Genomic DNA, 23,013 nt, shown 5'->3' with positions numbered 1-23,013 from the left:
ATAGCAGTCTTTTTTAATACAAAATACTATCAAACTATTTTATTTTGTATTTACTGCTCCTGCTTTCATTTCATAAATTGTGTGTTGTATAAATATTCCTGGTAGATGGCCTGACAACCTGCTGGTATGCCTATTAACTTTTGTACATATGTGTACACCTACATGCACTTTACGGTGCTGGTAACTAGAATATGGTATGACAGTATCATTCTATCATAGCAGGCAGAATGGAGAGAGTTATTTTGTAGATAAATATTTAATAGTGGCCATAATTCATTTTCCTTTTGTTGTTTATTATTCTATATAGAGCTCTAGCTCTTGTTTGTCCATTTTTTGACATGCCAAGCAATGAATTACATCCCCTTGAAAACAATATTTTTAGCTTACTTATAGTGTGGAAACAGGCCCTTCGGCCCAACAAGTCCACACTGACCCGCCGAAGTGCAACCCACCCATACCCCTACCCACCCATACCCCTACATTTACCCCTTCACCTAACACTACAGGCAATTTAGCATGGCCAATTCACCTGACTTGCACATTTTTGGACTGTGGGAGGAATATCTTGTGTTTAAGTTGACCCCCTAATTTCAGCTTTAAAATGGTCTTCAAAACTCTACCTACGCATGAGTATATACGGTAAATGGCAAGGAACTGAAAACAATTTAACTTCTAACATTGTTTGTGGTACGGTTAAACCACAATGCTCATTCTTCATCTCCACATGCATGTGTATATTCCTCAGAAGCGCCACACACTAACTGTCATTATCTTGTGCAGGGTCTGTATGAAAAACAGGTCAGATATGCATTGCTAAGAAACTTCACATCTGGTGGAGAAATGAAGTTTTCATAACAATATTGTAACAAAACTGACATCAAATGATACAGCAGAGTTTCACATTAAAGCATAAGATTACAAGAGTTTGATCATTTCTATTCTAAAAGTGCCATGGCTTACATAATTTGCTCAGACTACATAAATCTAGGTATCAGGCCAGTCGCAGTGTATACAATTTTTGAGAAGATTTGTAACTCAGGTTGAGGTTCAGGCTGTACATTTGCTTGCTAAGCTGATAGATTTGTTTTCAGACATTTCAACATCAAGCTAGTCATTGAAGCAGTGGTGTTCTGTCCTGCTTTATATTTGTGTGTATCGGTCTGTTGTGGTAGGCGATATCACTTCCGGTTCTTTTTCTGAAAGATTGGTAAACGGGGTCCAAATTGATGTGTTTGTCGATGGAGGTCTGGTCTGAATGCCAGACCACTAGGAATTCCCGTACGTGTCTTTGTTTAGCCTGGTCCTAGGATGGATGTATTGTCCCAGTCGAACTGGTGTCCCTCTTTGTCTGCATGTAAGGAGGATACTAGTGATAGCTGGTCGCGTCTTTTGGTGGCTAGTTGATGCTCGTGTATCCTAGTGGCTAGTTTCCTGCCCATCTGTCCAATGTAATGCCTGCTGTGGTCCTTACAGGGTATTTTGTATATGACGTTTGTTCTGCTGGTTGTTGGTATAGAGTCCTTTAGATTCACCAAGAGCTGTTTTAATGTGTTGGTCGGTTTGTGGGTTACCATGCTCCCAAGGAGCCAGAGTAGTCTGGTTGTTACCTCTGAGATTTTTTTTTAAATGTATGGTAGTGAAGCTAGACCCTCTTGGCGTGTTGTGTTTTCTTGTTTAAGAATTGGCAAACTGGGTACCCGATTAGCACATATACAATGTATTTAAGAAAAACAGATACCCGATTAGCAACGTCTGCCGATTCTTAAACAACAAACTTAATCAAGACACAACATGCCCAGAGACACTAGCCACACTATCATACAATAAAGACATCTCAGAGATGACAACCAGACTACTCTGGCTCCTTGGCAGCATGGTAGCCCACAAACCTACCAACACACTGAAACAGCTATTGATGATTTTAAAGGACCTTGCACCAACAACCAGCAGAATGAGCATCTTATACAAACTACCATGCAAGGACTGCAACAAACATTACAGTGGACAGATGGACAGGAAACTAGCCACCAGGATACACGAGTCCCAACTTGCCATCGAAAGACATGACCAATTATCACTCGTATCCTTACACAGAGACGAAGAGGGACACCAGTTCGACTGGGACAATATATCCATTCTAGGACAGGCCAAACAAAGACATGCATGGAAATAATGAGAGGCCTGGCATTCAAACTGGAACTCCATCAACAAACATATTGATTGGGAACCCATTTACCAATGTCTCAGAAAAAGAACCAGAAGTGATATTACCCACAACAGACCAAGACACACAAATAGAAAGCGGGACAGAACACCAGCGCTTAAACAGCGGCTCACTGATGATGTAACCTAGCAGGATGACCAAACATCTGGGAACAGATTTACCAGTTCGTCGAGCAAACATACAACCTCACTCATAATATAGATAATGAATAACTTGTACCATAAGATGAATACTTCACTGCATACCTGTTCCGAAGTCTAGGTGATAAACATAAACTCACGGTATTTCCCGAACTATTTACAATAGGCAAAACAGTACCTAAAAATAAGCAAAGTAAATTTAATACTATCCACTTTCCATTTGAAAAATCTGTAGACAAACGAAATATAGCCTGCAAGACTGATTTCACCAGAGTTTCAGATATTGAATAGTGGAGGACAGACTTTTCAAGATAGCCATTATCTTTAGAAAAATATGGCTTTTACGGACTCAGAGCAATGCGGTTACCAGAATTCACATGTAGGCAACACTGGATATTGATGATAGATCATAGAATCGTACAGTAAAGAGGCCCTTCAGTCCATTACCAACAATACACTCTTACCTACACTTGTCCCATTGCCTTGACTAGTATAACGTTTCAAGTGCTCATCCAAGTAATTTTTAAAGGTTGTGAGGTTTCCCATCTCAACTAACCTCCAAGGAAATACATTTCAGACCACCATCGTTCTCTGGGTGTAAAAAGCTTTTCCTCAAATTCCCTCTAAATATCCTGCCCTTCATTTTAAAATTAATGACCCCTGTCAGTGACCCTTCGGATAAGCTGTACAGCTGCTTTCAATTAAACTGTCCATGCCCCTCAATTTTATACACTCAAATCAGGACCCTCCTCAACTTTCTGTGCCAAAGAAAACAATCCCAGCATATTCAGCCTCTCTTCATATCTGCAATGCTTCACCCCAGGGACTATCCTGGGGAATCTCCTTTGTATTACCAGCAACACAATCACATCTTTCTTATTGTGCGTTGACCAGAACTACACACAGTATTCTAGCTGTGGCCTAAGCTAAGCTCTCCACAGTCCAACATCACCTCCCCTTTTCTTATCATCTACATCACCACTCAAAACCAAGTGTCCCCCATGCCTTTTAAAACTATCCTACTAACCTGCCCTGGCACCCTCAGGGATCTGTGGACAAACACCCCTGAGCTTCCTAATGCAATAATTGAGCACTATTATTACGAAGTACAGCAAACTTTGTTTTAATGAGCACTTTACAAACCATCACACTTAATAAACTGACAAAAATTATATACCTCAAATACCAGAAGTTTACACTATCATCGCAATCAATGCAAAGTCAGAGTAGTCAGTTGAGGGTGCAAATGAGAAAGCTATCTGCTGCTAAGTTTTAATTAAAGCAAGGTTACAGTATTGTTTACAACATAAATCTCAAAAAACAACAGTATATAACTAGCATAACCCTCTACTGTGTTTCTATTACTTAATGTGTATTTTTACACTGATTATGTGGACTGCTTGATCAATCGGAACATTTGACCAACCACACACTCCTAATCCTATGGATGCTGGTTCATAAAAAGTTTGCTGTATACTAAGATTCCCTTTCCAAAAAGGATATTAATAATTTTTTTATATTGACAACAGTTGTTGTGATCTGCACCAAGTTGGTTTCAATTCCATACTTCTGATGGAATTCAAATTCTACCAGTCACTTTGGTGACATTTGAATCCACATCTCTAGGCATTATGTCTGGGTGTCTGGATAACTAGGAGACAGTGAGGTCGGCAGATGCTGGAGATCAGAGTTGAGAGTGTGTTGCTGGAAAAACACAGCAGGTCAGGCAGCATTCGAGGAGAGGAAAATCGAACAGGAAAATGAAGAAGGGCTCCGGCCCCAAGTTTGGATTTTCCTGTCTGGATAACTAGTCCAGTGACACTGTCACTATGTCACCACCCTAAACTTTGTCCTAAAAATAGATTAGAAGTCTATTCCAGCCTCTGGACATGTGACTGTCTGCATGGAGTTTGTACATTCTCCCCATGTCTGTGTGGGTTTCCTCCAGGTGCTCCAGTTTTCTCCCATAGTCCAAAGATGTGTATATTAGGTGAATTGGCTATACTAAATAGCCCATAGCATTCAGGAGTGTGTAGGTTAGCTGTATTAGTTAGGGAAAATGTAGAGTAATAGGGTAGGAAAATGGGTGGGTTACTCTTCGGACTATCGGTGTGGACTTGTTTCTACCGAAGGGCTTGTTTCTACACTATAGGAATTCTGTGATTTATATGATTCAAGAGCAGGAACTCGCAAGATTCACTAGAAGAACTGCAGACTATCCAATCCCAAGCTTGAGTTGACTAGAAGCTTAAACAATTTTTACAATAAAAACAGCTAGCCAATAGGGAGATATTTGTTGCATCTTACAATTGGAAGAGTGCACCTCACCCCCCCTTCCCCCCATCCATCACCATCTGCTTCCTACCATTCAGCCAATTATGGATCCAATTTAGCAAATTTCCTTGGATCCCATGGGCTCGTACCTTAGATATCAGTCTCCCATATGAGATCTTAAAAGTTCTGCGAGTCCAAGTAGACTATGTCAAAAGCATTGCCCTCATCCTTACACCGGGTCACTTAAGAAAATTCAGTCAAGCTGGTCACACATGAACATACCTTAACAAAATAATGCTGACTATTCCTGACTATTCCCAACTTCTCCAAATGTAGATTAATTCTGTTCCTCAGAATTGCTCTAAAAGTTTTCCCACCACGGAGGTGAGAGTGACGGGTTTTTCCTTGCTTCCTTCTTGAATAAAGTACCACATTGGTTGTGCTCCAGTCCTCCAACACCTCTTGTGGCCAGAAAGGAATTGAAAATTTCTGTAAAAACCCCTTCTACTTCCTCCCTTGCATCACCCAACAAACTGAGATAAATCTCCAGGGCCAGTTGAAGTGCTACTCTTAAGCCTGCCAGACCACTCAGAGCTTTTGCTAATTTCTTTGATTATAGGATAGATCTTCACCCTGACGTCTATACTCATATCGTCTCTCTCCCAACTGAACACTGACACAAAGTATTCATTTACAACCTCCAGCTCCACGCACAAATTACCACTGTGTTCCTTTATGGGCCATATTTTGTACAGAGCATCTTAAGATTTTCCTTTATTTTTCCTGTCCACATCCTTTCATGTTCCCTTTCAGCCCTCTTAAAACCTTATAAAATTCCTTCTTGCACATTCTACACTCCTTTAAGGCATCTGCTGCTTGCAGTCCTCCATATCTGCAACAAGCTTCCCTTTTTCTTGCATGTCAGTCAATATCCAGGGTTTTGACCCTGAACTCTCCATACTTCCTTTCTGAATGCACCCCATTGTTCGGAGACAGATTAAGCGGAAAGAATCTGTCTGCAGTCCATCCTAGCCAAATCATATGATTTTACTAAAAATCAACATTTCCTCAGTTGAGAACTTTGATTTCAGACCCATCTTATCCTTTTCAATAAGGATCTTGAATCTAACAGAGTTATGATCACTATCTGTAAAATGCTTCCCCACTGATATTTTAATCACCTGCCCAGCTCTGTTACCGAAAATTAAGTCTAGGACCACCCCTGTTCTTATGAAGCTTTCTATGCACTATCTTAAAAAGCGATTCATCATGTACAAACCTTTCACACCTTGACTACCTCAGTTCATACTGGACAAGCTCAAAACTCCTATTATCTTTATCCTATTATTTTTACACTTCCCTGAAATTTATCTGCTCTTCCATTTCCTTTAGGGGGCCTTTAATACACACCCAGAAATGAGATTGTTCCCTTTTGGTTTTTAAATTATACCCATGTGGCTTCATTTGAGAAATCAAGATGTTATTCCTCCTGCAGTAGATTCCCTGATCAGAACTGCAACTATCCATGGTCATTTTTTATTGAAATCTTGCCAACGTTCACTCGGAATTCTTAGTTTAAAAAAAAATTCAATTCGGATCTCACTCCTCTTTGCTGCTGGCTTCCTGGTGAATAAAAGCTACTTATCTTTCTACAGTGGCAATCTTTTATTTCCGGTCTCATCTGCAGATCCCATTTCCTGGAATGTTGAGCAGCCAATCCTGCCCCTCTCAACCTCGTCTCAGTGACAACAATGACATAATTTCCCCATATGTTAATTTGTGTCCTCAACACATCTGCCTTGTTCGTCAGACTCCTAACATTAAAATCAATATCATCCAACCTTGCCAAATTCCCTTTGCCTTAACTAGCCTGCAATGTCTATAATTTCCTGACTCACTCGCTATCTCCTCTAATTTTAGTTATTAATCTTTCCCTGCAAAACATTCTCTCTGGATCCCAATTATATTCTGAAACCCCTGACCCCCTGCCAACTTAGTTTAGATTAGTGAAGATAGGTTGATGCAAACTCAATGGGCTGAAGGGCCAAATCTCTCAATCTAATAGTCCTGCATACTGAAAGCCACTTTGGGGCAGTTGCTTCATAGCTGAAGTGGTAAGAGGGATGCTGTTATAGCTTAAATTTTTGTTGTTACTTTAGAAATTAGGTACTTTTTCAATTCACAGCTTACAAAACATTCGATGCCTACCTGTGTTTAAACACCCATATACTTAAAATGCTCAAGTTGTTTCAGTTATAACGCAATTGCATAAAATGAACTGTAACTAAGAGCGGAGCAAAATATTTGTATACATACCATGACTGGAGTATTTTCTACAGATATCTTCCCATTTAATAGGTGAGCTCACAGTCAAGTTCTGGAAAAAGTGAAAAATTAGAAACAGACTTGATGTAAAAATATGAACTGCATTACAGATATCTCAATGTTATAAGCATCTTGATAGATGGTAACTTTAAATCCATAGAAGTTGACCATTTGGCCAATCAATTCTGCACTGGTTCATTTGAAGAGCAACCCAGTTAACAGCACGCCCTGCAAATTCCCCAAATCCTTGCAATTTCATTTATCTTTCCAAGAGATTTGCACACATGTAATATGTATAGCACAATGGAAACAAAGATATTCAGAATTTAAATTTCTGCTTGAAAATAACTACCATTTTAAAAGTCAAAATACAGAATCCATTAATTTAATCAATTCAACTGCTCCAAATTCAGGCGAAGATTGTTAGCTGGCCGTAATTAGACAGCATTAATTACTGTCCTTGATTAATCTATGATCAGTGAATTTCCATAGCCATGTGCAGTTAAAATGTTCAAAAGAGGAAACAAATGACAATAAATTTCCCTGCACAACTGAAGCACAGGATCTTTAAGAATGAAAGGAAAGGCTATTCATTCTGCAGCCATTTGTGCTAATTTTGTGAATAATTTCCAGCATAAAAACATTACAAATAAACTACTTCCCATTATTTAACGTTTTGTTCAGACTATTGCATTCTAAATAAACTTAATAGGATAGTGCAAAAATACAGTGAACACAACTTAAACTTGACATGCCATTTCCTTCAAACAAAATACCTTCAATTTATACAAGAGTCAGCAAAAGGGTCCTGAAACAAACTAGAAGTGAAACCTTCTTCATAACCACATATCAAAATTAAGTATAAATTTAAGGTATTTAAATGCAATAGTCTGAACAAAACGTTAAATAATGGGATTAAAATTAATCTACTAATAGTTGATGGAAATAATTCTCATTTTGGATTTGCTAATCTGAAGATCCCCTGACAATTACTAGTTGTATTAAGCCTATTTAGTATTTTGGTAACAGTACATTACAGGAACGAAAGAAAGACTAAAAGTAAACCAATGAACTTTGTGAAGCAGTGATCTTGATTCATTTTGGCCTGAACTCTTATCCATTGCTGCAGCTGAGTGATATACAGGTGAAAAACTCTAGGGAGGCACTGGATTAATAATTCATAACCACAGGTTGGTATTCTAGAACTAATTGGTTCAGATCTCACATGGCAGATGGTGAAATTTGAATTTGGTAGAAATCTTGAATTCAAAAGCCAGCCAACGGCCACCACATAACCTCAATCATGTTGTCATTAAAAAAAAAATCTGGTTCAGTATTCTTAAAGGAAGGAAACCTGCCTTGCTTACCTGGTCTGGGACATATGCAACTCTAGAATCACAATAATGCGGTTAACAGTTAACTGTCCTGAGCAATTAGAGATAGGCAATAAATGCTGGCTTAGCAAGTGATGCGTACATCCCATGAATAAATAAAGCAAAAACGCAGATTTGAAATGACAAAAATCCATAACCACATTGCTAGTGCTTTGTTGATGCTCCAGTATTGATATTTCAAATATCCATGGTTATATTTTCATTAAAATTGTGCCAACGTTCACTCAGAATATTTAATTAAAAAATAACTCAATTTGGACCTTACCCCTCTTTGCTGCTGGCTTCCTGGTGAATAAAAGCCATTTATTTTTGTACAGTGGTAATTCTGTCCTTGCAATATAGTATTCAGCGTTAACATTTCTGGATTATCCTGTCTTGAACTAGAGGACTCTGGCAAAGAGCAGAATCTCTTTAATGGTAATCGGGAAGTTTCCATTATCTGGTCTGTACAGGCAGCACGTTTTCTTGATAGTTGGAAAGATGAATTGGTAACAGATGTTACTGATGTAACAGTTCTACCAGGGACAGGAGAAGCATTCAATACATTGGGAAGTTTCACAGCAGTTGGAAAGGAGAATGAATTATGGGCCAAGCTTTGATACACCGATTCAAATGCATCCATCTCTCTTGCTGGAGTTTTAAGCGGGCTCTGAATTGAATGGAACATGCCTGGAACAGAACATGTGGAGGAAAACGAATGTCTCCTTTTAATTTTTTGAGCAGTACAGGAAATAATACTTGAATGCAAAAGCATTCTAAATGGTGATTTGGAATTTACAATAGAATTTCTTTTTGTTGCCATACTGTTGTTTGATGGCGATAGTTGTGCCTCAGGGAGATGATTAAAAATGTTTCTTGAGTATGGTGACTGTGCCTTTGACAGATTAGGTTTTGGGCTCAAACATTTGAAACTAGAATTAATCATGGTATCCAGTTGAGGCAAACAAGATTCATTAGAAGTTATTTTTAGACTTGACGTTTTGCTCACATTGCAACAATTTGTAACTAGTACAGGACTTATTGGGTTGCAAGGACTTGTTGGTAGGGATCGAGAGTTAATTGCATCATGACAGAAATGGCTAAAGTTGGAATCTTTAGTTTCAGATGATTTGGAATTTGTTTGTTGCACAGTCTCAGAACCTTCAGCATCAATCACAGAAATACATGAATCAAAATTACATTCTGTGGTTTTGAATTTCTTCAGAGAACAAACGTTTCTATTCACTTGGTTGGTTCCATTACATGCTTCCAATTCAATAATGGGATAACTCTCCACATTTGATATTTGGACATCCATTTTGCCCTTCATTCTTATTCCATCTTGAGTTGTATTTAATTTTGATTTACATACATTTAACTGGAGACGTCGATAGTGCTTTATCAATCTGGAGGCAGTCTGTGTCTTGTAACTACGGTTGAGTAAGTTACTCATCGAAGCTAGCATACTTGGGTAGATATCAATAAGGGTTGTATCACTTAAACCAGATGAATCATCGTGGCTTTCCCTGGAATCTTGGTTGATACAAGTGGATACAGTTTCTTCCAAATCTAAGACATTGCTTCTGTTTTCCTCAAGTCTCAGTGGATATGCAACTTCCTTGCTACCAAGTTCACAAAGTGATCTTGCTGACAAACAGTCATTAGACACAGAAGAAATGAAATGTGAATCATCTTGATCATCATGCTTGGATCTTGACGAATTATTTAAATCTCCAGAAATTGATGTCTGAAAATCATCACTGCAATCTAAGAGACAAACAAATTACATGGAAATCAATCATGCATAACATTTTACCTCCTAAGAAGCCAGTATATAATTAGCTGCTACAGATAAAAACAAATTTCAAAGATACCTGATAAGTTACAAATGGAACTGTACTTAAATTTTACCAATGATTTCAAAGTGTTGTAAAATGGCCAGAAATGCTTTCAGTCGCTTAGACATGGACTCGGAAAATAGAAGATAAGTACATACTTGCAGATTAGAGCTGTTTTTTTTGTAGCCAGAGAACTAATTTGTAGCCAGAAAACCCAACTCTGCAGAATAATGCAAAAGCATGGGAAAAGAGTAGACACTTTCAGATATAGATGTTATCTTATCACTCCAATTACGTTAATGATGTAATGTCATTAATGTTTTTTGCTTCTTGGGATCAGAATTAATAAAAGAAAACGCTCAGGTCATTCAGGTTTTGCCATGCTGTACCATATGGTTAACATTAATCTCAATTCTAGTTTGGCAAGACTAATCTGCCTCAATTATTGTTCAGTATGGTCACCTGCTATCTATGAAATAAAACTGCTAAATGATTCCTATTCAGTCTCATTTCAGCAAATGTCTTTTTTCAAAATGCTTGGAGAAAATACACACATGAAACAGTCTGTATTTTCCAAGTCAGTCGTCATTATCGCAGTTTGGATTTGAGTTGTGCGTGAGGTACCTGCAGAACCCCCATCATACACTCAGATGGAATCACTATAGAAATTAAAGGTTCCACTGGGCAATACGCTACACTTTGCACTCTCCAAAAGTATTCATTTAAATCAAGGAATTAATTGACTTATGGTAAAATTAAATAAACAATTACTCGTAGACCACTGAATACATGGTCAAATTTACGAATAACTACTTAACTCACCCAATTTCTTCCTTGAACACCCCAAAGTATACCTCCTCCAGAACCCTCTACCTACTTGGCACCCTACTGTTCTGCAATCCTAACCTCACAGTTTATGTATTGATAGCTGCTGACAAATGGTAAGTGGCCGAGATTCTAGATCTTCACATTTCAACATAGTGTTGCTCACTGCTGTGTAAAGGGTGGTGTGGCTTGCTATCTTATGATTTAGGAGCAGAAGTAGCCCATTTAGCATATCCAGCCTGCTCTGCTATTCAATGAGATCATGGCTGATTAGATAACCCACAACTCATCTTGACTGCCTTATCCACATAACCCTCAATTTCTTACCTATTACAATATCTCAGCTTTGAATACACTTAATGACCAGCCTCCACAGCCCTCTGGTAAAGAATTCCACAAATTCTTCCCTGATAGTACAGAACTATCCCAGAAATGCCAGAAAGGAAAAATGCCTCAGCATTTCTGCAGGAGCCCAGATCAGAACCTCTGAAATGAGTTCCCTTCTTTCTAAAAAAAAATTCCTCAGTATATATAGCCTCTTATATCCAGTTTAGATAAGGATTATAATCTCAAACCATGCCATTGCAGATGGAAAATTGGTTATTGCAAAGAACAGAAACAAACTCTGATGCAAAATGCTTAAAATCACTTATAAGAATGACCAATACTGCTGCAACCACAAAATATCCCAGGCATACCCAAAATCTAGAGCAAAACGTACAAACTCCAAGTACCAATTCATTTGATTTATTTTTTGGTATATGTGGCTATTTTCTACACAGGGCTTCCTTTTCCACATTATTAAGATAAAAATATTCAGTCCACAAGACTTTAATAAATTAGATTGCTTTCAAATACAATATTGTGCAATTTTTACAAAAGTATTACTCGGTAGGAATTTAACACAATGAAAAAAGTTAGAAAAACAAAACTCAGATAACTAATAACTTTAGATAGACATTAATCAAGTGCAAAAATATATTCATACCATGATAAACATGCAACAATCCAACTTCCAGCCTCGACGTGGGAGTAAACATGATCAATGGCTTGTCTTTCGTCTTCCCTACACATTCCACCTTCAAAAAGACATTTAATGGTTAAGAGAAGGAAACCCATGTGGCATTATATACTTTTCTACGTAAAAGCACCAAATCACATGAAGTTAGACTACTGAACAATATATTATAACCTGCACTGTAAGAATAGTTAGATCAATGTGTGGCTTGAACAGTAATGGTATTTCCATGGTACACCCATTATTAAAGATATTTTGTAATTAATCACTCATGCAAAATCATGTGGCAATTCTCCCTTCAAAGCTTCCATCTGTTTATATTTCTGAATGATGTTATTTTTAATCCAAAGAATATGGATGTCTCAGATTGGCCACAATAGTTACCTCTATCACCAAATGTTTTCAAAAAGGTTTTAAGTTACCTTCTCAAATTGCTGTAGTACATGGAAATTGTAACTGGCCTGAGTGTGCACCAAAGAGAATGCCAGCATTCTGACCCAGAAACATGAAGGAACAATGATACATTTCCAAATCAAGACGGTTTGCGGCTCCTAAGTGAACGTACAGGGGATGGTGTTCCCATGCATCTGCTGCTATGCATCACTAGATGGTACAGGTCACTGGACAGTGTTGTTAAAAGACGACAGTGCATCTTGCAGATGGGGCGTCAGTCAAATGAGCTGATTTGATCTGGATGGCGTTAAGCTCAAGATATAGAACTATAGAAAGATTATGGTATGGAAAGAGGCCATTCAGCTCATCAAATCTGTGTTAGCTGAATGAAGTAGTCATCCATTATAATCCCAAATTCCCCCACCTGCTCCATAGACTTGCAGATTACAACATGTCAGATGCTGATCCAGTTTCTGCTAAATGAGTAAGTTCCCATCGTAACCATCAAACTGGGTAGCCAATTCCATGCACCCATCATCCTCGGGTTGAAAATGTTTTCATGTCCACCTTAATTCTTTTACCAGTCACCTTAAATCTGTGTCTGTACAAAAAACTGACACCCTGGAGGAATGTTGCAATGAGGCATTATGGGTAGAGCTCAGGATTGGGAAAGATGCAATCACAATGCTGGGATTGGACTACAGACCTCCCAACTGCCAGCAGGAGATAGAGGAAGAAACAGGTGGCCAGATTCTGGAAAGATGTAAAAATAACAGGGCTGTTCTGGTGGGTCCCCTCCTATATTGACTGAGACTCTATTATTGCCAGGGGTTTGGGTGGGGAGCAATTTGTTAGGTAAGTCCAGAAAGGTGTGTGGTAAATCCAAAGGAGGAGAGGCCATACTGGCCTTGGTATTGGGAAGTGAGCCCGATCAGGTGATCAAAGTTTCAGTGGGGCAGTATTTTGGGAATAGTGACCATAGTTTCATGTTTTTTCAGGATACTTATGGATAAGGACAAGAGTGGACCAGGGATGAAGGTGTTAAATTGGGAGAAGGCCAATTACAACCGAATTAGGAAAGAACTGAAGAATGTGGATTGGGAATGGCTGTTTGAGGGTAAATCCACATTTGAAATGTGGATGCATTTTAAAGGCCACTTGTTAATAGTGCATGTTCCTGTGAAAATTAAGGACAGAATGGCAGGAACCAGTCCCTGAAAGTGACAATACAGCTGGATAAGATGGACAAGGTGGCATATAGCATGTTTGCCTTCATCGACCAGGGCATCAAATATAAAAGTTGGCAAATAATGTTACAGCTGTATAAAACATTAATTAGGCCACAGTTGGAATACTGCATGCAGTTCTGGTTGCTACACTACCAGAAGGATGTAAATGCTTTGGAACAGCTGTGGAGAGAAGGTTTACCAGGATGTTGCCTGATCTTTAGGTATGAGAAGTTTGACAAACTCAAGATTATTTTTACTGGAAAGATGGAGGCTGAGGATTTACCTGACAGAGGTCTACAAAATTATGAGAGGCATGGACAGGGAGCATGGTGAGACAATTTTTCCCAGGGTGGAAAGGTCAACTGCAGGAAGGTACAGATTTAAGGTGAGAGGGGAATGTTTTGAGGAAAAGTGCAGGGAAATATTTTTTCACACAGAGGGTGGAAGGTGCCTGGAAAACCACCAGTGGAAGTGGTGGAAGCAGCAGCATGTTAACAATATTTAAGGCATATTTTGATTGACACATGAATAGAAGGCACAGAGTGATATAAACCACATGTGGACAATAAGTAGAAGGTGTAAATAAGGATTGAAATCAGTACAGGCTTGGTGGGATAAAGGGCCTGTTCCCATCCTGTATTGTTCTTTGTGCCTCCTGATGACTGGACTCAGTGGATAGGGGAGACCTGTTTTTCCTTTGTACAGTGTCCAAGTCCCTCATTATTTTGTACAACTCGGTCAAGTCCCAGTTTGTCAGGGGTTTGGGTGGGGAGCAATTTGTTAGGTAAGTCCAGTCATTTAGCAGAAACTGGATCAGCCTTTCACAAGCCAATCTTACTTCATAGCTGCAATTTTCAAGGCTTAGCAACATTTTTGTAAATCGCCTCCATATTCTGTCTACTTGTCCTTCAATGTAATGCGGTGATCAGAACTGTACACAACCTTTCAGCTGCAACCTAACCAATATCTTATTTAGTTCCAGTGATTACATCCTTCCACTTGTGTTTAATAACTCACCTAAAGAAAGAATCTTGTGTACCTTATCTATTTCATCTCTATATCATGCCATCTGGAGGGGCCTATGGATATGCACTCCAAGGTCTCACCTCCTCTACTCCTCTCAATATCCTCTTCATTTAGTGGATTCACGTTTTATTCATCCTCCTCAAATGCATAACTTCACACTTTTTCAAGTTAAATTACATTTGGCACTTTTTCTCACACTCAACCAATTCATTGATATTATCTTTCAGCCAACAGCCACAAACTTCACTTCAAACAACATGGCCAATTGTTTTGTCTGCAAGTCCCCCAATCACGCCTTTCACATTTAAGTCAACTCATTAACATATACCACAAACTGCAAAGGATTCAAAACTGAGCCCAACCAAACACAATTATAGCCATCTTTCCATTTCCAAATGCATTTGTCAAACATAACCCTTTGCTTCTTGCCTTTTGTACTGTTGTGCTAGGTTCCACTACCATTAAAGTATAGGGATATTTATACAGTTTCGTCCTGCAGTGAGTTGTTTAATTGCCCCATCACCATTCAAAATTGCATGCGGCAGAACTAAAGAGCTTAGATTTGATCTTTTGGCTGTGGAATCACTTAGCCCTATCATTTGCTGCTAATGTTGCATGGTGTGCATGTAGTCTAGTAGTACAACTTCACTAGGTTCACCTGACAATTTTAAGGTGTGTCTGGTGCTAAGATGGGATTTATCTTCACAAAGGCTTTGCGGTAATTGCTCCTATTGATACTGCCATGGGTCAACGTATTTGCTGCAGATAGACTGAAGACAACAAAAGCAAAAATGTGGACTGCAGATGCTGGAGATTAGAGTTGAGAGAGTGGTGCTGGAAAAGCACAGCAGGTCAGGCAGCATCCGAGGAGCAGGAAAATCGACGTTTCGGGCAAAAGCCCTTCAGACGTCAAAGTCAATCAATTTTTATTCCCTTTGTTACTTCATCACCAGCTGCCAGATTGGACAGCCCTGCTGAAGATTCCTTTAAGACTTTTGTTTTTAAGCAACAGTGCTATGGAGCCAATATTTGGTTAATACTGAAGTGTCCCCCCACCCCAAATATATTCTGTGCCCTTGTCACCAGAGGTGTATCCTTGAAGCAAGTTCAATATGGTCGGACAACCAACTCATCAATTAAGAGGATGACACTGTAGGTGATAAACAGCCAAAGATTTCCTTGCCCAAGTTTGAACTGATACCACAAGACTTCATGTCCAGAGATAATGCTTTCTCAGAGCTATTCCTTTCTAACTACATACCACTGCCACAACTAAGGATGGTGAGAGTGCTATCAGTGACAATCAATATCATGAAGTCATTCATACCTTGCAGATAGCATCAGTCTGTTGTTTGACTAGTGTGGGGAACAACTTCAACCTTTGCACAAGCCATCATTTGTTAATAAGGAGAACATTGCAGCGGCTAAAAGGCTTTGTTCCATCTTTGTAGTTTTTATCAAAACTAGATGGTCTGTCCAGGTTCATTTACTTTTTTAGATTTTTCTCTAGCAGTTTGATACAACAGTGGCTTGCTAAGCCAAATCAGAGAATATTTAAGAGTCAACCAGTCTACAAGTCTGGGAATAACATGTTGGCCAAATTAGGCAAGGATGGCATATTTTCTTTTCCTAAAGGACATTAGTGAACCACATGGATTTTTATGACAATTGTCAATGGTTTCAGAGTCACTATTAGACTAGCTTCCAATTCTAGAACAGTTAGTTGAATTCACATTTTACCATCAGGATTCATACCCATGCTGGAAGTGCATGAGCCTGGCATCCAAATTATTAGTCCAGTGACAGCATTACTCTTCCAACACCTGACCCTCTTTGGACATCAGCATGGCCACTTTCATCACAAATTCCTAAAACACAGATGTGGCCAGTTGGCCTATTGAGTCTGTGCTGGCCCTTTCAAAGAGCAGCCAGGTTTCCCTACTCTAGTCTTTTACCCTCTCTCTCTCCAATCTTTTTCTCTCTCTGGATTTTTACTCAGTTCCCTATTGAAAGTTATTATTAAATAATTTACTAATCCGGCTCTTTTGTCAATCTCAAAAATCTGTGCTTTCTGATTTTTGACCTTCCAACGACAGGCAATGTTTCCTTTTTATTCATTCTGAATCCTGATGCCTTTAAACATCACCATTAAAGCTCCTCCTAGGTCTCATGGCACTAAAGAGATCTAGCTTTTCCAGGCTATGCAACCATTGTTATCCTAGTAAGACTTTCCAGGTGGGATGGTCACATGAACGCGCACACCCTGCTGCTTCAAAATGAGGAGCTGATAAACTTAAAAGAAAATCATGAAATTCCATAATTTATAAGTAGAGCATAAACTAGTGGCAAGGTCAGTTAGAATGTAGTTGCAGCTATTTTACTATGGGAAGAAAGTCACATATATGGTGCAAAGAAGATTTAATAGAACAGCATGAAAACTTCCAATTATAGATGGGCGACTTCAGGAACCTGGAGCTGTTCTCATTAGATCAAAAGATAGGCGAGACCAAATCTGAAAAAGGCTCAAAGCCAAAAGCATTTGAAATCATAAACTGGATAAACCTACATCCACTACAATATCAAAAACTGGAGATGCAATTACCAACAGGACAAGATTTTGTTTTATTTAAAATGTTACAGAATGGAAGACATGAATCTCCGCATAACGAGAGGAAAATTAACAGCCAATAATCTGTTGTTAAAAGGCAAATAAATAAATATTAAAATAATAAGATCAGGGAAGACTGTGGCACTAATAAATTATGCTTTCAAAGAAGCTACAAAAGCACTGGAAAGGTGCAATGGCCTTTGTATTCCATATTTTGATGATTCTAATGAAATAAGTTAAAATGATTTAATAGATATATAATCACTGAAAGCAAAACATTAATTTGAAGATTTAGTCATGCCATTAAAGAGTCATTAAACACCCAAACTCTATGATAAGTATAGCTCATAAAAAAAAGTCCAACTCATTAACAAGGTGGATTGATAATCAAATCTGAAATGTTTTTAATTTTTTTTGTTTACATACCATTAATTCCAAGTTTGTCCATTACCACCCTTAAAATATGTAAATACTTTTTAAAAAATGCACAGGAGTGTTACACTCACCAAGACTTGCTTTCCAAGTTTATCATGGCCAGTAGCCAGCATGTCTACATCTATTTTGTATTTATCGCCCACGTTCATATTCCCAATGGAGATACTGGTTTGTAACTAGTTTAAAAAGAAGTACAATATATAATTTATTACATTTCGCTTGATTATGCAAAATGGTGACATCTCACTAGATTCAAATGTTTTATATCAATCATAAACAAAGCAGTCACAGGAACATGATTAAAGGAAAATTTTAAAACTTTGATGGACAACTGCAAAACATATCGTTTTGATTCAAGCCAATTTTTCAAGATCAGCTACTAACGTGAAGAATTACACAAAACCACATGTCCTAAAGTTGGGCCGTTTTCAATAAAACTAACATCGCTAGCCCTAATCAAAATTTGGAACTGTACAATCTCCATTGTGAAAGTAAATCTTGTTTATCCAACAAGCAATCAAGTGAACATACAGAGCTTCTTTGAAGCTTCCTTGCATGATCTGCCAGCTTCTCTTCACCATTCACTTGACTACCCACAATAGGGTACAAAATGGTTCTCAAACATGCATCACATATTGGATACCAGTAGGTGTCAGCCTCAGCTCAAGGGTAGCAATAGTTTCAGTGTCAGATGATTTATTGTATTCTTTCACAGGATTACAGGTGTCACTGTCATGGCCAACTTTTGTTGTCCGTCATTACCTGTTCTGGAGAAGTTAATGCACCTCTGCCACCCTGTTGAATTGCTGCTTCCACATGGCACAAGTATGCCCATTATTCTGTCTGGAACAGAGTTCTAGAATACTGACCCACACACAGTGAAAGAACAGTTTTTTTAAAGTTGTTCATGGGACTTGGGCGTTGCTGGCAAAGTCAGCATTTATTGTCCATCTCCTACTGTCTGAGGGCAGTTAAAAGTCAACCACACTGCTGTGGATCTGAAATCATATAAAGGCCAGATAAGGTAAGCAGATTTCCTTCCTTAAGGACATTAATTAACTAGATAAGTTTTTATGGCAATTGACAATGGATGCAATTAGATTAGCTTGTCATTCCAGATTTTAACTGAATTCAAATTTCACCATTTGCCATGGGTAGGGTTTGAACGATGTCCTCAGATATCTTTTAAAAATCAACCTGTTCAGAGACATTCATACATACCATTGAAGCAGGTGGCTCTTGAACTAATGCCTTCTTAGCCTGGAGTTCTGGACAACTAGTCCAGTGACATTACCACTAGAACACAGTCTTACTTAAGGTTTAACAAATAAGGGCTCTAACACTAATAACAGAAAATGTTTAGTCAGTCTGAGCATGAAAGTGGTCTACAGGATTCCTGATATTGTCTCAGTAAAACAATCACAGCAAGATGTATGTTAACATTCTGCATAATTTGTGTACAAGGACATTCAAATCCCTCGAAATATAAATGTAGAAAACAATATCTGCCAGGATAACGGATAATTATTCAATACTCAAAGGGGAATTGAATTGTAAGTTTATGGAGTTATATTCAAGTTTTCTTAAAGGAAAGATGTGTGCTCTCCAAAGGTTACCCAGTAAAAAATAGTTAACATGATGATTCCTTCCTCAGTTACTTGAGCATGCTTCAATAATAAGCAGTCCTCACAGGGACACCTGTGTGCTTGATAATAATTTTAAAAGACAACATGAAAGCAAAGGCGAGGATTTGGATAAATGTGAAATTATGTTTCAGTGTTTGGTAGATTAAAAAGCACAAATTGTACCCAGCATTGTTGGTGGCTTTTCTGGAAATCAACAGGAAATGCAAATAAAAAGTAAATGAATTTCTCTTAGAAGACCCAAATGCAATATAAATGAGCTAAAATAATGCCGCTGTGGGAACTGCTGCACTGGCTGCTAACTACTTTCTATGGCATTTCACGGCACTACAATTATCAGTGGCTGTTACATAATTTGAGAAAAATTAATACTGTTGCAGATGGTTTCAGAACACTGAACTTTCTCATTTATCCATCTCAATTATATTCAGTGACAGTTCCAAATCAGGACAAAATAGGGTTTTGTGAGATAACTTGCAAGTGGTGGTGATCCTATATATGTGCTGCCCTTCTTTTAGGTGGTTTGGAAGATTCTAATCAAGAGAACCTTGTGAGGTACTGCAGCGAATCTTACAGATTGTGCACTCAGTTGCCACTTTGCATCATTAGTGGAAGGAATTAGACAATAGACAATAGGTGCAGGAGTAGGCCATTCTGCCCTTTGAGCCTGCACCATCATTCATTATGATCATGGCTGATCATCCTCAATCAGTATCCTGTTCCTGCCTTATCTCCATAACCCTTGATTCCACTAGCCTCCAGGTTTAAATTGGTTGATGGAGTGCCTATGAAGCAGGCTACTTGCCTCGGATGGTGTTGAGTTTGAGTGTTGTTGGAACTGCACTCATGCAGGCAAGTGGATCATTCATAACTTGTGGCTTCTAAATGGTGGACAGGCATTGGGGAGTCCATTGGTAAAAATCTCACCAGATTCTTAGCCTCTGAGCTACCGATACCTACAATATTATAAAAAGTGAAGCTAGCTGTGTTTCTGCTCAATGGTAATTCCCCAGATAATGGGGATTCAGCAATGGTAATGCCATTGAACGTCAAGGAAGTTAGGTAGATTTGCTGTTATTGGAGGTGCCTTTGCATGGATTGAATGCTACTTGCCAATATCAGCTCAAATCTGAATGTTGTCCAGTTCTCGTCACACACAAAACATTGTAGACTCAAGTCCTACATTAATTTTAACATGTATTCCAGGCTTGTAATTTAGTATAGAATCCTTCCATACAACGCTGTCAGCGAGGCTATCTTTTGGCTGAAACATTAAAAATGAGTCAGTTTGTTTTCTCAGGTAGATATAGAAGATCTTGCATACTATTTGAAGGGCAGGCAAGTTCTTGTCAACATCCTGGTCAATGTTTATCTCCCAAACATCATCCAACATACTGCTTGTGGAACCAGATTTTACAGAATCACAATTGTTAGTGGTTGCAGTGCTAAAAATGCAATAAAAAGGGAGAAAATATATTATGAAAGTAAAAGGGCAGAAAATATAAAAAGCAGTGAGGTAGGGTACAGAAGAAAATAGCTCAAGTGAGTAGGATTCTTGGAGAATTCAACTAAGGAATTAATAACAGGGAACAGTGAAATGGCAGATAATTAAAACCAAGATTCTACATTCGTTTTCACAATGAAGGGCACCGTAAACATTTGAGAGATAACAGATAAGTAAAGCCCTAACGGGAGGAAACATCTTGTAACAGACTTTATCATGGTGGACAAAATAACTGGCAAACTAAGATTGACAAGTTGCCAGAATATGATGGCTGGCATTCAAGACTTTTAAACGAAAAGGCTGCAGAAATACTGATGCATTTGCTAGGAAATATTCCATAACTCACTAATTCCAGGAGAGCTCCAGCAGTTTGGAAAAACAGCTGGTGTCAAGCCTTTTTTTTTAAGAAAGGAAGGAAAGAGAAAGCAGGAAACTATTGGCCAGCTCGCCTATCATCTATCATTGGAAAAACTGAAGTCCATTATCAAGTAACGAATAGCAGGACATTCAGAAAAGTTCAAAGAAATCTCACAGTCAAGATGATTTTCTGAAAGGAAAACCATGTTTGACAAATTTGCTGGAGTGTTGAGAGGTGAGCAGACTTGATAAAGAGGAACTTATAGATTTGCAGAAAGCATTCGATAGGGGCAAAATAAATGGCTTTCGCACATGGCAAGAGTTCACAATATTGGGGATAATGTGATAGCAAGGATTGAGGACCAGGTGACAAAAAAGATGAAACTAATGGGTAATTTTCAGATTGGAAGGTTGCAACTAGTGTGACTGTTGACAAGATGTTCCCACTAGTGAGGTTAACCTTAATCCAGGAATGTAGTTACAGAACAAGGCAACACTGATTTAAAACGGAAATAGAGTGAAAGAGTCATATAGCACAGAAACAGACCCTTCAGTGCAGCTTGTCCACACCGACCAGACATCCCAATTTCACCTAGTCCCATTTGCCAATATTCGGCAGGAGAAAGTAAGAACTGCAGATCAAAGTCAAAATGTGTGGCGCTGGAAAAGCACAGCAGGTCAAGCAGCATCCGAGGAGCAGGAGTATCGACATTTCTGGCATAAGTCCTTCGTCTTCCTGATGAAGGGCTTACACCTGAAACGTCGATTCTCCTGCTCCTCAGATGTTGCCTGACCTGCTGTGCTTATATAGCGCCACACATTTCGACACATATCCCTCTAAACACTTCCTAATGTGTTAGTTGGGATGTGAAGGAATTTGTCCTCAGAGGTTAGTGAATGTCTAGAGAGTCTAGATCATAAAGCATTTCAATGGGACATAGATATTTTGATTATAGGGAAGTTGGGGGGTGAAGAGCTGGCAAAGAGGAGTTGAGGCCTGAGACAGATCAGCCACAATCTTACTGAATGGCGGACAAGTTTGAACAGTCAAATGCCTTAATCCTGTCTTACATTGTTCTCGTGTGCAAAAGAGGCCATTTAGCACATATGTCTGCACTGACTCTTGATTTACTGTCAATCTTCTGTCTTTTCCCATAACCCTGCACATCATTTCTTTTTAAATATCATTTAATGCAATGTTGAGTGTCTCAATTGAGCCTGCCTCCATCATACTTTCAGGCAATGCATTCCTGAAACAAACTACATGCAAAAAAAAAGTTTCTCATGTTACATTTATCCTTTTACAAATTACTTCAGATATAGGACTGCTTGGTTTTCATCCATTTAGGAAGAGAAAATGTTTCTCCCTGTCTATTCTGTACACATCTTTCAATTTTGAAAACTTCAATCTGCTCAATCTCTTTCCCCAAGGAAAATTGTCAACTTCAATCTTTGTAAGTGAAGTCAATAGAAAAACTATGTTAAGGTAGGGTAAGGATTAAACAGTCAACAAGTTATCTAGTACAAGAGTTCTATGCAAATTGCTCTGCACAAGTATTATGTACAGCTGACATTCTGGATCAGTGGTGCTGGAAGAGCACAGCAATTCAGGCAGCATCCGAAGACAGGCAAAATCGACGTTTCGGGCAAAAGTCCTTCATCAGGAATAAAGGCAGAGAGCCTGAAGCATGGAGAGATAAGCTAGAGGAGGGTGGGGGTGGGGGTGGGGAGAGAGCAGCACAGAGCACAACAGGCCAGTGGGGGAGGAGATGAAGGTGATAGGTAAGGGAGGAGAGGGTGG

The 23,013-nt window shown here is 38.8% G+C and overlaps 1 protein-coding gene across 5 annotated transcripts in view; it reads right to left on the bottom strand.

Moving 5' to 3' along the window:
- Positions 1-23,013, bottom strand: part of LOC122555253 — a 47,259-nt gene that overhangs the window by 2,809 nt on the left and 21,437 nt on the right. For 4 of the 5 annotated variants that reach the window (XM_043701048.1, XM_043701049.1, XM_043701051.1 and 1 more), the window contains 5 exons: positions 17,780-17,884; positions 11,988-12,078; positions 8,623-10,103; positions 6,955-7,015; positions 2,470-2,542 (listed from right to left, as the gene is read on the bottom strand). In XM_043701048.1, the coding sequence (XP_043556983.1) occupies positions 2,470-2,542; positions 6,955-7,015; positions 8,623-10,103; positions 11,988-12,078; positions 17,780-17,884 (1,811 nt within the window). The remainder of the gene's footprint in view (positions 1-2,469; positions 2,543-6,954; positions 7,016-8,622; positions 10,104-11,987; positions 12,079-17,779; positions 17,885-23,013) is intronic. The other variant, XM_043701050.1, reaches the window with a different exon arrangement.

Source organism: Chiloscyllium plagiosum, chromosome 12, assembly GCF_004010195.1.
Source record: "Chiloscyllium plagiosum isolate BGI_BamShark_2017 chromosome 12, ASM401019v2, whole genome shotgun sequence".
Classification (NCBI taxonomy): Eukaryota; Metazoa; Chordata; class Chondrichthyes; order Orectolobiformes; family Hemiscylliidae; genus Chiloscyllium; species Chiloscyllium plagiosum.
The sequence above is the reverse complement of the archived record's forward strand: the minus strand, read 5'-3'. Positions and strand labels throughout refer to the sequence as shown.